Raw genomic sequence first — 18,272 nt, 5'->3', positions numbered from 1 at the left:
CATTATGAGCTACTGGGGGTAGGAGTTCAACACATGAATTTGGGGAAGACACAATTTAGCTCCTAACAAAAGTATAAAGAGCAGGTTGCAGATATACGCCCCTTTAGAAGCAAAGAACTGTACCTTCCACTTATTTCCAAATGGTTCAGGAAAAAACAAAGTTATGCATACGGTAGGGGAATCTATTTTTTATGTCACTTTTCTTTAAGTCTAAAATCATTTCGAAATAAAAGGTTTTCTTTTAATTATTTAAAAGTCTATTTAATGAGTTAAATTTTTACAGCCCTCCTCTCATGAAAATACATCTTCACGTATAGCAGAAGAAGTGCTTGTAATCAACGCTTATCATACATAATAAGAATCTTGTGAACAGAGAAGAAAAGCACCAACAGGACTGAAACAAAGTCCTTCCTATCAATATATATCCAACTCTATTATAGTGATTTCTTCATCATGAATGGTAGAAGATCCTAAGTTCAAGTTTCTTTCCTGTCTGCTCTAAGTTCCCATCTTTGCCTAAAAAATGTTGTCTGTACAACCTAAGAGACCCACTAAATTCATTAAAAAAAAGTTACCCTATTTACCAATCCATTTCACTTGTTACTCTGGGATCATATAGTAAACAAGGCCCAAGTCTTGGCTCAAGGGTCATTTCTTCTAAAAAAGATCGCCCAACATGACTAAACACAAGCCGTGACACTCTTAGTATGCATTTGGGCTTACTGAACACCAGTCCACTTTGTCTCTATCTCAATACTATCTTGTTCTTTACAGGCATATGTTTACTGCTCTGCATCCACTGAAATTCAACAACTATGTACCACTAACTCTGCAAATAGCTTATTTAGTGATTTATTTTTTTGGGGGGGAGTTGAGTTACAAGAAGACATTTGTTACTTCTCTGATGAAACAATTTTTCATCTCAAACCTAAACATCTAAAAAATGAAAAAGATCTCTTGAAATAAATGAACAAGTTTGAACTATATTTCACTATCTTTTAGGGCTAAGAATTCTGAACAAATAAAGTTCAAATATTTTCTTACAAATTTTTCAAGTTCAGATCTAACCATCCATCTGCTTAATACATGTGCTTATCTAATAATGAAAAAAATGGATTGATGAGCTAGCTATTACTCAATCATTCAACACAAGTTTACTGAATACCTACTACATATATTCATGATAGTGAATACCAGACACTGTTTTATGTACCAGTAATGAAGAAGAATATAGTCAAACATGGTCCTTCCAATTACAGAGTCTGCAAGTTAGGAATGAACATTTCTTTCACCAGAAATAGATCAAAAGGTTGAAAGAGATAATTCAGCCTAAATCTCCCTTAGCACATGATGGGAAAGATACTCTCTCATTTAGGAAGATCTAGAAGAATACTTCACAGAGGTGGAAATATTTGTTCGGGATCATGCTGAGTAAATCTATACTATCATTTTCACATTTACTTAAGCTCATCTAATTTATACAGTGTATGGTTCTTTTAAACATATAACCTTATTTGGTCTTTCAATAGCCTATGTGATAGGGTAAGCTTGATTTTTTTTTTTTTTAATAGACAAACATTTAGCTTAGTACAAGTGACTTACCCAAGCACCTAAATCTTTTAAGTAGAAAAATGAAGATATGGACTGAGTTATAGGACTTAGGGCCCTGATACAGACTAAATAACAAATATCTTCCCAGCTTGCAAATGACCAAATAGTGTGTGAGTCAGAGACCTGAACCCTACTACCAGGTAAAATTTTTAATCACAGCTAGTCACAACAAGATCCTACTGCTGCTTTCTCTCACTGTGGGGTACCAGCTACAGTTAATTAGCCAAAGCAGTGGAGCTGGGCAGAAAAATCTTTTTTTTTTTTTTAATTTGATGTGTTGCATTCTGTAAATTTAAGATGTACAGTGTGTTACTTTAATACCTTTATATATTGTAATATGATTATAATTGAAGCAATCAGTATTTGTATTATATCATTACAGTATATTATTGTTGTCTCTATTCATTATACTGGGCATTAGATTTCTTTAGCTTATTGATTCATGTTATACGTTTGTATCCTTAAACACCATCCATCTTATCCTTCCCCCACCCTTAACCCCTGGAAACCACCATTTTACTCTGTGTTTTCTTTTTATAGGTTTGACATTTTAAATGAACTAGGCCAAATAAAAAGCTGGGCTCAAAAACTGGTGACAATGGGGGCGCCTGGGTGGCTCAGTCATTAAGCGTCTGCCTTCAGCTTGGGTCATGATTCCAGGGATCATGATTCCTGGGAGGGAGCCCGCATCAGGATCCCTGCTCGGAGGAGACTTGCTTCTCCCTCTCCCACGCCCCCTGCCTGTGTTCCCTCTCTCACTGTGTCTCTCTCTGTCAAATAAATAAATAAGATCTTCAAAAAAAAAAAAATTGGTGACAATGACAGCTAGATCTTATTTAAGGTTACTCCCATTTTAGTTTACTACCAAAGCAGCAATCAAGCGTACAAAATATACACCAGGATACAGCCCTGATACCTGACAAGGTTATGCATGAGGCTCGGTGGTCAATGCAGCAGTCTTGATGGTAAGATCTGCCTGGGAGAGAGAAGCCCACTGCCCTGTGCTCACTGCCTGTTTCACCACTGGCTCAGGAAGGGGCCCTGTCAGCAAGCCAAGATCTTCCTACCAGCATAAAAGGCTATGCTTTGATATATACCATTCTATGCTTTGATATATCTTACAATTTTAACAATAATACTAAGACCACCAAAGCTGGATTCAAAGCCTGACTCTAACTTACTGCCCTGTGCCACTAGGAACGTTACTAATCTTTTGGGACCTTCATTTGGACTAGTGTAAAGAAATTAAATTCTATGCAAAATGTCTAGGACAGCAAACAGAATATATTCAGGAAACTTTCCCAAACTTTGGGACTAAAATCCAGGTCTCCAATATTGCCTAAAGCTTTGTTCACTATGCACACAGACTTAAGTCATATAAAATGGCACAAATGTGTTATGTTTCTTATTGTAAATTATATATAGGCACGTGTAACTCTACTAAATCATAGATCCAATGTCTCTGAAGTTAAATGCTATAACAGACTCAACATCTTATAATACTCATTTTTGCTTCTTTTAGAACTTTGTAGAATTCAGAAAAATGGGTAAAAGTTGCGCTGGATAATTAGTATTCCTTCTTAGAAAAAAAAAAAACACCAAAAAACCTCTCCCAAGAAGTTCAAATTTATATCTTTTTTCTTCTACATATTTCCTTAGAGCAAAGAGAGGCATTTAAGATTAATTGCTATTCCCTTTTTTTCAAAACAGTTTATAACACCTGAATGTACTACCAATGATCAACGATTACATGGAAGGCTTAGAGAGAAGCCAGGCCCCTAAATCGTGTCTTCTCATTCCCTGTTCGCTCTTCATCCAGCACCACCACGACTGAGTGCAGGACAGGAAATGTACATGCATGGAAGAAAGAAGGGGTGACGCAATGCGTAACATGCTCTTGGATGTAAAATAAGGCCTACATGAATGATAGGAAGCCTTATTAAAGAGCAAAATGAAATAAAATGAATGTATTTCTAATAAAATCCTTGCTGAAAGATACAACTAGAAGAAGAATATATAAGGATTAACAAAAATGTTTAAAAAGTATAACAATGAGATTGTCCCTACCATCGAGTACAATATACTACAAAACTGCCATGATGATACTATTTGGACTAATATTTATTTATTGAGAGTTTATTATGTTCTAGGTGCCCTCTAGGCACTTTACATGTAACCTGTAGTTTACATGTAACTTAATTCTTACAATTATCCTGAGATATGTATTTTTATTCTCTCTATATTAGAGAAAAGAAAACTGAAATACCAGAGGTTGAATACCTTGGTATGTAAGGTGACCTTCAAGACATGCAAGGGTTCACTACAGCAGGAAAACATCTGGTATACCATCTTGGAAAAGTAATTTGGTTATCTTAGTCATTCATTTAATAAATATTTATCAAATGACTATCTTACCAAGAGCCATTCTAGACGTTGGTAATATGGCAATGAAAAAGATGTACAAGGCTCCTACCATCATGACATTTATATCCCGGGGTAAAGAGAAAGATATTAGCAAGAAAACAAATAAAATCACTTCAGAGTGATAGAGATGATAAGAAGGAAATAAAACTGGATGATATGAGAAAGCAAACCAGAAGCGGGGGTGGGGGGCTACTTTTTTTTTTTTTTTATCAATTTCTAAAAAGTGATCTCTGAAAAAAAAAAAGAAAAGAAAAACTTGAACACTGAGCTAAGAAAAGGGCAGCCATGTAATAAACTGGAAGAATATTCTAGACAAGCAGAAAAGCAAGAGCCAGAACTGGGACCAGATCAGAATGTTCAAGTTATAGAAAGAAGGTCACCATGACTGGAGTAGAGGAAAGGAGAGTATGACAATAAGCGGGTGTTTACTGCAGGGGCCCAGGCGCATCCTCTTAGATCCAACAATGCCACTCACAGGACTCTGTCCTACAGCAGTAACAGCATGTAGATGCAAAACTCTGCACAAAAGAATGTTATTGCTAGGTAATTTTTAAAAGGAAAACAACTGGAGAAACCTGAAAGTTGATCACTTGGGGAATGGTTGAATGGATTATGCTATAGCCTATACCACAAAGTTAATGAAAAGAATCAGACGCTATAGGGTGTGATCTGGAAAGAAGTCCTAGAGATGCTATGTGAAAAAAGCAAGTAGGTCAATATAAATGACAAGATTCCACTTTTTGTTAATGAGACTTCTAAACTATGGTACGGAAAAAAAATTTTTTAAGCTTTATTTATTTATTGAGAGGGGCAGGAGGGAGAGAGACAGTGCGCAACAGCAGGCAGAGGGAGAAGCAAACTCTCTGCTGAGCAGGGAGCCTGACTCAGGGCTTGCTTTCAGGACCCTGGGATCATGAACTGAGCCTAAGGCAGATGCTTAACTGACTGAGCCACCCAGGGGCCCCATGGTATTGAGAATTTTAACTCCCAAGTCTAGCCCCAGATAAATTCCACTTCGCTTCCTCCCCCACCTGCACACTGTCACTCTGCCTCCTTCTCTAATTAATTCCCTGCCAGCATTTCAGCTCACCTCAGCCCACTGTTTACTTCTCTACCTGCAAACATGAACAGTATTACAACAATTTTAAGAACACAGAGAAGAACATTTTCCATAACTATACAAACAATACAATAGACTAAATAATTTTGAAATGACTGAATCAGCTCTATTAATTTTAATACAGTCAGGCGGCATCACAATCTATTTAAAAATCAGAAAGCGTATTATCATGGGTAATTACAGGCAACTAAATATTCAGTTGGCTATCACACAAGCAAAGATGTAAATGATGATTATCCTTACCTCTACTTTTGTTCTATAGAGAACAAGACGCCTAAGACCACATAATTTGGCAATGTGGTTGAAAGCTTGAGGTGGTAGTTTATCACAGGAGGAGAGGTTTAAGTCCTGTAAATTTGGACACATCTCAGAAATAATCTCCAAGCAAGTTTCATTAAGAAAGTGGCTGCACGATAATTCAAGGCGCACTAATTCAGATCCACAAACCTTCAGAAATCTGTAAAAACAATGTTCTGTGTGAATTTTGTAAAATGAAAAGATACTTTTGCAAAGTACATTGGAATTACCTCAACTGTTATTAGACACCTTCAGAAGAATGGATTTCTATTAGGGAAAATGTAAAACTTGTTTCCCTTAAGTTCTCATTTACTACTTACCAAAATAGGCATGATTAGGCTAAAATAAATCAACCTGATATGATAGGATGTATTCATATCTTATAAAAAGTCAGCTAGCGCTAAGTGAAAAATTAAGAAAGCAGAGAACGTATTTATCCTATCTAAAATTCACTTCCTAGTTGATAGAACCAAAAAACGAAAACATAACAAAACTTTTAGTAGACAGTTCCCCCAAATATCCATACAGTCCAGGATAATTTATTTTGAATGTGGCACACAGGGTGAAATCTTTAATTAAATGACCTTAAAATAAATCAGACTAGCCTCCTCCTAACTAAGGAAATGTCTGAACTGGTTTAACTGTCCTATTGTAATGTTCCTTAAAACTGTTACTATTTACTAGAATGATGCTGAAATTATTATAAGATATTCAATTGCAGCTTCACATAAAATACACAGAAATAATTCAACATGGTAGACGTAAAACTCTATTATCAGAGTGGTAATAACAATATTTATTGTAGTTGCATTACAGATGAGGGGGACTCTCCTGCCCATAATCATCATCTGAAAATAATATAAAAGTAAATGTGAGTCTAGGAATATTTGAATCCATGAAACTTTATCAACTAAGCAAATTGACCCTGAAGTGCACCCTGTCCAGGTCTCTTGACATTTTCTTGCCTGTCACAGTGCCACATTAGTAACAAACTCTTACTTTATTTATGCCACATATTTTTCCTGAATGGATTAATTAGCTTCCAAATACACATATAAAGTAAAATTAACTAAATCAATCCTTTATGAAAATAAAAGAAGTTAACACTGGACTTCTAAGTCAAAAGATTAATTTTTATCCCTGCTCCACTTCCTGGCATGTGACCTTGGAAAAGGCATTTACCCAAGTCTCAGTACTTTCTCAGCTGTAAAAGGCAGACTAGAATTACATAATAGCACTCACCACACTGCCTCCTGGTTTTGAACATCAAACAATATGTGAAAGCAGCTGGTAAAGGTCAAAGCACCCCACAAACATTAAAATAAAAGTTGAATCTTGGCCAACTCACATTCAAACAACAAAAAATTCAACTGTTACAAATTTATTTTAAATGTTGAAAATAACTATTGCCCACATGTCTTATTTATACCTGAACACCTATTTATTCTTAATCACTGCAATATGTGTTTTGCTCTTCCTAAATTTGCCCTTTCCTTTTAAATGCCAAATTCAATGCCCTTTCTTTTCAGTGCTTGAATTACTTGACTTATTGTGGCATTTCACACAACTGCCCACCCCTTCCTTAAAATTCCCTGACACTCCTCAAGCTACTCCCTCTCCCGGATTTCTTCCAACCTGTCTCACTACTGTTACCTTTGCTAAACTGAATTAGCTAAACTGTGCTTTGCATCAAGTACGTTCACTTATTCATTCAAGGAATATTTACTGAGCTCCTATTATGATTCAGGTATTACCGTAGGCTCTGGGGAGTTAGCAGTGGATAAAACAAAGTCCCTGCTCTCATGGAGTTTACCTATATTTTGGTAGGTGAGGCAGGCTATAAACAAGTAAATGAGTAAAACAAATAGTGTATTAGAAAGTGAGAAGTGGGGGTGCCTTGGTGGCTCAGTGGGTTAAAGCCTCTGCCTTCAGCTCAGGTCATGATCCCAGGGTCCTGGGATCGAGCCCCGCATCGGGCTCTCTGCTCAGCGGGAAACCTGCTTCCTCCTCTCTCTCTCTGTCTGCCTCTCTGCCTACTTGTGATCTCTGTCTATCAAATAAATAAAATCAAAAAAAGAAAGAAAGAAAGAAAGAAAGAAAGAGAGTTGAGAAGGAAATAAAAGCAGGGAAGGGCAATGGGAAGTATCAAGGGTAGACAGGGTAGTCAGAGACTCCTCTCTGAGAGGATGAGTCAAGACCCAAAGGAAGTAAGGAAGTAAGAATGCAGGTATCTGGGAAAGAACATTCCAGGCTGAGGGAAAGGCAAGCACAATGGTTCTGTGGCAGGACACCAGGTGAAGTGAGGAAATGTAAAGAGACTAATGTAGGAGAGCAGGAGGTACAAAGTGAGGGGGAGGAGAGGAGCAGGTCAGAGAGGCATAAGAGGCAGCTCATATAGTACATGTCCCATAAACATGTTGGCTTTGAGAGAGATGGGATTCTCAGTCATCAGAGGGTTTTGAGCAGAAAAGTGACACAACCTCCTCGTGTTTTAGCAGGATCACTCTGGTTTCTGTGTGGAGAACAGACAGAGAGGGAAGAGGAGTAAAAACAGGGGGACAGTCAGGACACTACTAAAATAATCAGGAAAGAGAAGACTACGCACTGGATCCAGATGGTAGCACTGAATGTGGTGCTCAATATTCAGATTCGGGATCTAGGTCAAAGGTGGTCAGGGTATACTAAACTACAACACACCTTCTCTACATGGAACCGAACTCAGGCTTTTTTATTCCTAAAGCACTACATTTTTTTTCCCTCTTAACTACAATTTCCTTCCTTACTAATTTGTTTATATTGAGTTTTATAAACTGCCTCAAATCCCTTGGCAACTGAAAGAGATTTCTGGTGTACCCAATACTTAGCACAATGTCAGGCACGGAAAAAACATTTGATAAGAGTTTACTAAATGTATCTTCCAATTATGAAAATTCACTTGAAGAATTTAAGTTTCCTCTTACTCCAGAACACACTAAGTTCTACAGACTCAGGGTATTTTTCCCTTACTAGGGTGAAACTATTCCCAAGAAATACAATGAAATTAATAATTTTACCTAACTTTGAGTATAAATAGTAGTTATAGGTAGTTCTTCATATTTTTATAAGCTAGCAACCTAGAAATGGATGTAGGGTTTCAGACTTTGATAATTCTGCAAGTATTGGCAAATTACAAAAGCTAAATGAGCATATTAACTCTTAAAATCTTTAGGCATCTTATCTCTTAAAGGTCTTCATTTTTTTGGCTAAGTACTTCATTCTATAATTTTTTCTCATACTGGACTTGCAACACTTTGACATTTCTTTTCTCTTACCCTCATTACTGAACTTCTCTGAAGAATTTATACTGATGTCAAGCCAATCAGCAGAATGCCAACTGTTAATAGACTAGAAAACTTCCCAAAATGATTTAATGAATGACAGAATTCGAAAGCACAATAAAGATAATGATCATGCCTATACTACCTTTCTGACTTTCCCTCTCTTTTTCTATATTGCATATTTTTACTCAGAGCAGATTTAGTTAATATTACCATACTGTGTCTTCCTAAATTTACAGAATCTACACACCTACTTCTTCATGATCTCTGCGGTTCAAGAAGGCAGAAGTAGCAGCAGACTCAATTAGCCAAACACAACTCTTCTTTCTTTCCTTAATGCCCCTCATGTAAGTTTTATGTTACTGCATAATTACATTCATGTTTTTGTCTTGGTCATCTATTTATTCGTCTCAATTGTGATACTGGTCACCTTAAAGGAGAACTACAGCTTCTTTATTTTCTATAGTCTCTTCATTCCATGATATGAATTCTCATAAAGTATTTCCTGATACTGAGGGTATCAAGAGAAGACCTAAACTAGGTCTCTTGCTATGGGGAAAGAAAGAAATGGCTTAACCTTATGTGGTGAATTAAATTGTCCACAGTAATATAGGCATGTAAGAAGTAATTTACTATGTGGTAACTTGCACCCTCAAATAATAAAATCATATGAATAAATGATTTAATCTGAGCTTACTCATAAAAATAAAAGGCACCAGTCCTCACAACTTGCCTGATGTAAAAAGGTAAGGGGGGGAAAAGGTAAGGGGAGAATTAGACACAAGTATCTATGGCTTCTGATTCCTAGCGGTACATTTTGTTAGCTGACTCTGGGTTTTATAAAATAGCATATTTAAGATAACTCTTTAATATCTTATAATTTGGAACATTATTTAATACATCTGATCCAAAATAAAGCCATTAAAAACAAAACTTGTGAGCAGGGGAAAGAAAGTCTTAAAGCTGCTTCAAATCTCTGGGAATTAGCATTCTAAAAGAGACAACTATATAAAGCATAGGTAGGCAGCTAAAGAAAAGAATAAGTAATAAGCCGTTTATCCCATAAAATTGTAGCTCTGTGTCAAAACACCCAATAAAGCCTTGAATATAAAAAAGCACCCAAGAATATTTTCTTGGATCTCCTCTTAACAATTAGAGGAGTCAGGGATAAAAACCTCTACATAACTGAGGTGGAGATCAAGGTGATTAATTTGGGCAACTATCCAAAAAACATAGTAGTGGTAAAATAAACTGAAGGCTTTTTGAGAATCAGAGTGATAGATTAAGCCTCAAAGCACAAACAGGCAGGGGGGCAAAGAAATATTGGAGACTTTAGGGAACTGTATTGTAAAATAAAAATGGAATTATAAAAGATGTGATTCTAATGAGTAATGATATGCATGAGCAGTACTTGAAGTTGCAAATCACAAATCTGGAGATAAAATAGGATTTTAATAACTGATTAAAACTTTTAGGTTCTTGTTATTCCAATTCAACCTATTTTCCTACTATTCTGAATAATATAAATTCCTAAAAAGTTCTTTGAAATGCACTTAAACAGTTCCAAGTTGTGAGGAAAGGTTTTGCCACAACAAAAATAAGCTGTATCAAACTTTTCCCAAACACTTGCTCAAAAGCAGCTCATCATCACTGGGCTCTCGTTTCAAAATGTACTTTTTTTCTTCAAAGTATTATAAATAAGTCTTCTTCACAGTAATGAGCATAAACAGACCATACTTATTCAGAGATTACTCATTAATAATCAATCCATGAATATTTATTGTTTATTCAGGGAATGCTGCCTACAAGCCAGCATGACTATCAATTCAGAAGTCAAGTCAAGGGGGCCAACAGCAATCAGTAGGCAAAACTCCAATATCTCCCACCCATAAAAAGAATTCTCTCTTCCTGGTATTTAAACTTTTTATTTTCTTAATGGGAACAAGGACTATGCTTAAAGGAATGCTATCAAGATTTATAGTTTTACTGGCTAAAATATTAGCATAAAATATGGAAAACTTAAATTTATGTATGCACTTTTGTGATTATTCAAACAGCCCCATAGCAACTAACATGGCTGAATTGAAAATGGGCGAGAAATAGCTGGTGAGAAAGTAGACTGGAGTTTTAATCTTGCAAAAGAAGATCTTTATCCATTTTGAGTCTAAAATGTAAAAAGTAGCATTACTAACTTTCTTCTCACAACTTATGCCTCTGCTCATGCACCAGAATGAGCAAAACAAAGGGAGTTTTAAAACAGTGACTTAATATTACTGTTCCATTTTACTCGTGATATCATGGTCATATGCAATGTTTTGCCAAAGAAGCTGGACTTCAGCTGTTCACTACCAATGCTTTTTTTAAAGTCTACACTCATGGGGGTGCCTGGGTGGCTCAGTCGGTTGAGCATCTGCCTTCAGCTCGGTTCACTATCTCAGGGTCCCAGGACGCTGGGACAAGTGCCATGTGGGCGCCTCCACTAAGTAGAGAGTCTGCTTCTCCTTCTCACTCTCCCTCTGTGCTCTCGTGCTCTCTCTCTCTCACTATTTCTCTCTCAAATAGATAAAACTCTTTAAAAAAAAGTCTGCACTCATTAGTTATCATCTTGTTATTTCATTAATAAAAATATAGGAAGGATGTTTACATGTTTATAACTTTATCTTTCCTTTACACTGACGTAGGAACTATGCTAAACATCTCTTTACACAGTCAACACTCACTATAATTTCTTATACACGAAGGGTGAAAACAAACAATAAATTTCTAGTAGTGGGAAACGTTGAAGAAAGAGCTCTGAGAGGAACTAAAAATAGCTGAAAGGTCCTTATAATGTAAAATAATGCTATGACACCAGTTAGTCATCTGTGAGTCAGTCGGTCTTGATTTTGAGCCACAGCAGGCTAAACACCCACAGTCATGGTTAGCTTCAGTCCTCCTTGGTCCCATTAGCAGGAAGGAAAACTTTCCAAATGAAGTATGGGGTGGGGTGGGGAGCAAGGGCAAGTAAAAAGGATTCAGCTTTGTTGACTATTTCCTTTGCTGTGCAGATGCTTTTGATCTTGATGAAGTCCCAAAAGTTCATTTTCGCTTTTGTTTCCTTTGCCTTTGGAGACATATCTTGAAAGAAGTTGTTGTGGCTGATATCGAAGAGGTTACTGCGTATGTTCTCCTCTAGGATTCTGATAGATTCCTGTCTCACATTGAGGTCTTTTATCCATTTTGAGCTTATCTTTGCGTATGGTGTAAGAGAATGGTGAGTTTCATTCTTCTACATATAGCTGTCCAATTTTCCCAGGACCATTTATTGAAGAGACTGTCTTTTTCCAACGTATATTTTTTCCTGCTTTGTCAAAGATTATTTGACCATAGAGTTGAGGGTCCATATCTGGCTCTCTACTCTGTTCCACTGGTCTGTGTGTGTGTTTTTATGCCAGTACCATGCTGTCTTGGTGACCACAGCTTTGTAGTAAAGCTTGAAATCAGGTAACGTGATGCCCCCAGTTTTATTTTTGTTTTTCAACATTTCCTTAGCAATTCGGGGTCTCTTCTGATTCCATATAAATTTTTGGATTATTTGCTCCAGCTCTTTGAAAAATACCGGTGGAATTTTGATCGAAATGGCATTTAAAGTATAGATTGCTCTAGGCAGAATAGACATTTTAACAATGTTTATTCTTCCGATCCAAGAGCATGGAATGGTCTTCCATCTCTTTGTGTCTTCTTCAATTTATTTCATGAGTGTTCTGTAGTTCCTCGAGTACAGATCCTTTACCTCTTTGGTTAGGTTTATTCCCGGGTATCTTATGGTTCTTGGTGCTATAGTAAATGGAATCAATTCTCTAATTTCCCTTTCTATATTTTCATTGTTAGTGTATAAGAAAGCCACTGATTTCTGTACATTGACTTTGTATCTTGCCACATTACTCAATTGCTGTATGAGTTCTAGTAGTTTGGGGGTGGAGTCTTTTGGGTTTTTCATATAAAGAACCATGTCATCTGCAAAGAGAGAGAGTTTGACTTCTTCATTGCCAATTTTGATACCTTTTATTTCTCTTTGTTGTCTCTGACTGCTGTTGCTAGGACTTCTAATACTATGCTGAACAAGAGTGGTGAGAGTGGGCATCCTTGTCGTGATCCTAATCTCAACGGGAAGGCTGCAAGCTTTTTCCCACTGAGGATGATATTTGCTGTGGGTTTTTCATGGATAGATTTTATGAAGTTCAAGAATGTTCCCTCTATCTCTACACTTCGAAGCATTTTAATCAGGAACGGATGCTGGATTTTGTCAAATGCTTTTTCTGCACTAATTGAGAGGACCATGTGGTTCTTCTCTCTTCTCTTAAAGAGGCAACCCACAGAATGGGAGAAGTATTTGCAAATGACAGTACAGACAAAAGGTTGATATCCAGGATCTATAAAGAACTCCTCAAACTCAACACACACAAAACAGACAATCCTATAAAAAAATGGGCAGAAGATATGAACAGACACTCCTCCAATGAAGACATACAAATGGCTATCACACACATGAATAAATGCTCATCATCACTAGCCATCAGGGAGATTCAAATGAAAACCACATTGAGATATCACCTTACATGAGTTAGAATGGCCAAAATTAGCAAGACAGGAAACAGCATGTGTTGGAGAGGGTGTGGACAAAGGGGAACCCTCTTACATTGTTGGTGGGAATGCAAGTTGGTGCAGCCACTTTGGAGAACAGTGTGGAGATTCCTTAAGAAATTAAAAATAGAGCTTCCCTATGACCCTGCAATTGCACTACTGGGTATTTACCCCAAAGATACAGATGTAGTGAAAAGAAGGGCCTTCTGTACCCCAATGTTTATAGCAGCAATGGCCACGGTTGCCAAACTGTGGAAAGAGCCAAGATGCCCTTCAATGGACAAATGGATAAGGAAGATGTGGTCCATATACACTATGGAGTATTATGCCTCCATCAGAAAGGATGAATACCCCAACATGGACGGGACTGGAAGAGATTGTGCTGAGTGAAATAAGTCAAGCAGAGAGAGTCAACTATCATACAGTTTCACTTATTTGTGGAGCATAACAAATAACATGGGGGACATGGGGAGATGGAGAGGAGAAGGGAGTTGAGGGAAATTGGAAGGGGAGGTGAACCATGAGAGACTATGGACTCTGAAAAACAATCTGAGGGTTTTGAAGGGGCAGGGGGTGGGAGGTTGGGGGAACCAGGTGGTGGGTATTAGAGAGGGCACGGATTGCATGGAGCACTGGGTGTGGTACAAAAACAATGAATACTGTTAGGCTGAAAAGAAATAAAAAATTTTTTTAAAAAAGGATACAGCTGTGTTTCACTGGATAGCTGTCAAATGTCCAGCAATTTTTAAAATGTGGATTCTATAAAAATTCACCAAAATCATTCTGCTAAAAAAGAAATGTCTATTTTTTTTTTTACCATAGATATCTCCTAAGCAAATTTATATAATAGAAAACATTTTGTATACATAGCATGTTATAAAAAAAATATTTATACTCTCTGACCCACAATACCATAATGTTTTATCTAAGAACACCCTTCCCTGGCTCTATTTTTGGCGGGAAAGAAAGTAACTCAGGGAATCCAGGGTTTCAACATGTGCTATAAGCCATTACTGCTTGTGTTTATTTTTTACTTTGTTGCATAAACTATCAATATTAGCACTTTGAACACACGGTTACTACCCCAAACATTATTATTTCATCCGAATCTTATGGCATCAAATATTTATTTCTGGAACTGCATCTTTATTTTTATAGTCTAGTCAAGGGAAAACAAGGCTCAATATACAAATTTCTAATTCATAAACCACTGTTCAAGAACATATCCACTGAGAGTGTGTGAAGGGAGAGCTATTGTTTATTTTTAACTTCTAAAAACAGGATAGATTATTCATTAATCAAAAATAACAGGTAATTTCCCCAAAGTTTCAACTCCTCCATTATTTAACTTAATGAAATGATGGGATTATACTGTAATGTACAATGAGAATAACCTCATCAAGGTTAAGAGAAAAACACCTGTTTGTATCATAGGCAGAATTAATATGGCATTACTAAATGAATATGCACTTGTGCAAGCTTTCAAATGTTTAACAGGTGACATTTAATAGTAAGAAAACGAAATGCTTAAATAGAAAGGAGCAGAAACACCTGGGCAGGTCTGCAAGTGTGGCCGCCTACTTAGCATGCAATTGCATTTTCAACATAATTAGTTTAAATGAGCTTCTAAATTTGGGTTATGCATTGCACATGTAATTAAGATTTAATTAAAAATGTTCTATAATAAATTGTTTTCCATTTCTGACAAATCACATTAGAGAGGTGGATTTTGATTTGGAAATAGTTTTTAAAATGTGTTAATCATCGGTGCTGAAAATATGAGAAAGAAAAAGAGGAGCTCTGCTGAAAGATACTTGGGATTTACAAAATAAGAGGTAAAGGGCAGCGTTTTCCTTCATAGTATTGTGAAGTTTAGCTGAAGAGGACGGTGAAATTCACTTGCTTTGGTAAGTAGAAGCATGCCGAACGTGATGATACACAAGATGGATTTCTTTCTTATTTCTGTAAAGGATATGGTAGATACTTTCAAACTTTTCTTACGGGAACAACCCCATTGTTAAGTACTGCTTAGTGGTAGAATGAGCAAAGCACGGCTTGGCACTAACCTGCTAAATCCTGCCACAGAGATGAAGCCCCTGTTGCCAGTCCAGGATAAATTAAGCCACTGGACGAGGGTGCAGCGAGGTTGCAGAAATTCCAGCGAGCTGTCATTGAGCTTTGCCCAGTACGGCTGCAGGTTGAGGTGGGTGTACTGTAGAGGGTCGCAGCAATGCTGGTTCAGCAGTTTGCAAGTCTGGGCTAATCTACACAGGTCTGGCAGCGTCAGATGATTCAGAATCAGCTGAATGAGCTACATCAAACAGATTAAAAACCAGTATCACTGAAGTACAGCGTATGCTCTAACAAAGAACAGCAACATCACGTGTTTCCTAACAGTATTTTCACCTAGGACATCGACACCACAGCATTACCCAAAGTCAGAAGAAACCATACTTACATAAGACAAGATAGATTACATTCCAAAATTGTTTCAAGTATACTTGGCTCATGTCTACCACTTTTTTTTTTTTTTTTTTTTTTTTTTACAGTACAAACATCTATTTTGGCAATCTGTTGACTAATAGTTTTTCATAGACTCAACATTTCCTGAGCCATCTGCTACACCTCAAACGTGGTGAGAGATGAGAGTTGCCATTTTCGGAGTTTTGCAGAGTCCAGTGGGAACTGGAAAGTACAATGACATGTTTTAATGGCTTTGAAAGACAGGAGCAGAGGCGGCTCGGGAAGATACAGGCCTAACCCCAAAGGGAGAGGCTACTTGTACCTGGAAGGCTCAGCTCTCAAGCGTGAGAGGCAAACTAGGTGAAAGACTAGTTGATGTTTAAGGGCTGCGTTACAAAGAGCCTCAGAGAGGAGCCTGAATGTACTCGGGAAGCTATAAGGAGTCTGGAAGGGATTTACACTGCAGAATGACCTGGTCAGATCTGTGTTTGGAAAGCTCACACTGCAGGGGTTACTCTTGGAGGCAGGGAGGCAGGAAGTGAAACCAGCCAAGGAGCTGCTAGAGAGTTCCCTGAGGAAAGAGAAAACAGGGGCCTGCTGGCAGGGATGATGTAGCAAACACATACAAAAAGTCTTAAACAGGAGGAATCCAAAAGATTTTTATCTCTAATTAAAATAATTTCCTTGAACTAGTCCAAGATTTGTTGTTTTGTTTTGTTTTTATGGTGAGCAGTTTGGGGCTTCTAAACTAATTTTTCTAAACTACTGCTGAATAGCCTCTTCTGGACCAAGAAACAAAGAAAAAAGAAGATCAAATATTTGCTAAATGCTAAAAATCTTTAGATGAGAGGGAATATTGAGTTTCTTGCTTAATGCAATGTATTTGTCTAGCTACACTTTTTGTTTTGCAAATATGCCCTTTAACCTAAATGATGTTCTTTAATTTATTTGACTATGTAAGCCCAATTTCATTTCAGGTCAGAATTTCACTGTTTTAGGCCAAAAAATTACAAAACTGTGATAACATGATATTTAGAATAAGCTTAAAGGGTACATAAAATAGGAGCATTGCTGACTAGTACATAGATTGTGTTCAGTAGGGCTTGGGGTATTTTCGCTCTTTAAGACTGAACTGGACTTTAAAAAATATTAAAGGTTAGTGATATTTTAAAAAAGGAACTAAAAGGAAATTAAAAATTAGTCTAAATCTCAACACCCCAACAATATGCTAACTTCTAACATCTAAAACACTTACACAAAGAACAAAAGAAAACTGGAGGAAAACATTAGAAAACCCAAACACTGAAGAAAGGTAGAAAATGAGAAGTCTATCATCAAATCTAACGAACCTTCTCCCCACTGGTAGGTAAGTCCTTACGCTTTTCTGATCTCTTCCAATGAATATGCACAAAATCCCATTTTGGATTTGCACTGAAAGAATGATACTATATACATTGTTCTATACTTGGCTTTTCTCATTTAATGCTGTATCTTATAGGTACCTCTTTATCTGCACATAGAAATCCACCCTATTTCTTTCTATAGATATGGCATACTGTTAACTAATTTCTCACTGACATAATTCCATTTTAATACTGCAGTAACGTTGTGTATGTGCATGTACGCATATCTTGGCAAACTCTGCAAATATACCTTAGGGTGAATTTCATGCTTTTAAATTTTGACATAAGCACAAAATTGCCCTTCAGAGTGTTTGCACTGATTCACTACGAACTGTGTAAAAAAGTGCCCATGCAGGGGCACCTGGGTGGCTCAGTCGGTTGGGTGACCCACTCTTGGTTTTGGCTTAGGTCATGATCTCATGGGTTGTGGGACGGCACCCCGCATCAGGGTCTGTGCTCAGAGAGGAGTCTGCTTGGGATTCTTTCCTTCCACCCTTCCCCTCACATGCGCTTTCTCTCAAATAAATAATTTTTTTAAAAAGTACTTATTCACTTATGTCCTAGACAGCCCTAGAATCAATAAATTTCATCATTCTGAAAGCAGAAAAAAAAGGAAACAAAGCAAAAACAGTTTGGTACTGTTGTTTGTTTATTCTTCTTTTTTTAACTACAGAAATGTAACCCTTTGCCAAGGGAGTTGCCAATGTTTCTTTTCTGTTGGTCTGTTTCTGTCTATTCTGTTCCATTTATTTATCTGTTATTTCTCTCACATCAATAGACCTCTGAGTCAAATGAGTTTTGTTCTAACTTTTTTAGAGTTCATGCACTGAGATGCCCTGGATTGTCTGGTTGCAAAGCAGACTCTTTCTTCATTGTTGACCCACAAATATCATTCTCATAGGTTCAGAATATGTCTTATAATCTGAGAAGACTAGTGCCCTTTCCATCACTCTTCTTTTCCAGAATTTTTCTGAGTATTTTCATGATTTTTTTCAGGTAAATTTTTCAATTAAA

The 18,272-nt window shown here is 37.0% G+C and overlaps 1 protein-coding gene across 1 annotated transcript in view; it reads right to left on the bottom strand.

Annotated features, from left to right (window-relative positions):
• FBXL4 (F-box and leucine rich repeat protein 4) overlaps positions 1-18,272 on the bottom strand; it is a 78,399-nt gene that overhangs the window by 27,794 nt on the left and 32,333 nt on the right. The window contains exons 5-6 of the mRNA XM_059177028.1: positions 15,459-15,703; positions 5,399-5,612 (exon numbers count right to left, since the gene is read on the bottom strand). Of these exons, the coding sequence (XP_059033011.1) occupies positions 5,399-5,612; positions 15,459-15,703 (459 nt within the window). The remainder of the gene's footprint in view (positions 1-5,398; positions 5,613-15,458; positions 15,704-18,272) is intronic.

This window comes from Mustela lutreola, chromosome 6 (genome assembly GCF_030435805.1).
Source record: "Mustela lutreola isolate mMusLut2 chromosome 6, mMusLut2.pri, whole genome shotgun sequence".
NCBI lineage: Eukaryota > Metazoa > Chordata > Mammalia > Carnivora > Mustelidae > Mustela > Mustela lutreola.
The sequence above is the reverse complement of the archived record's forward strand: the minus strand, read 5'-3'. Positions and strand labels throughout refer to the sequence as shown.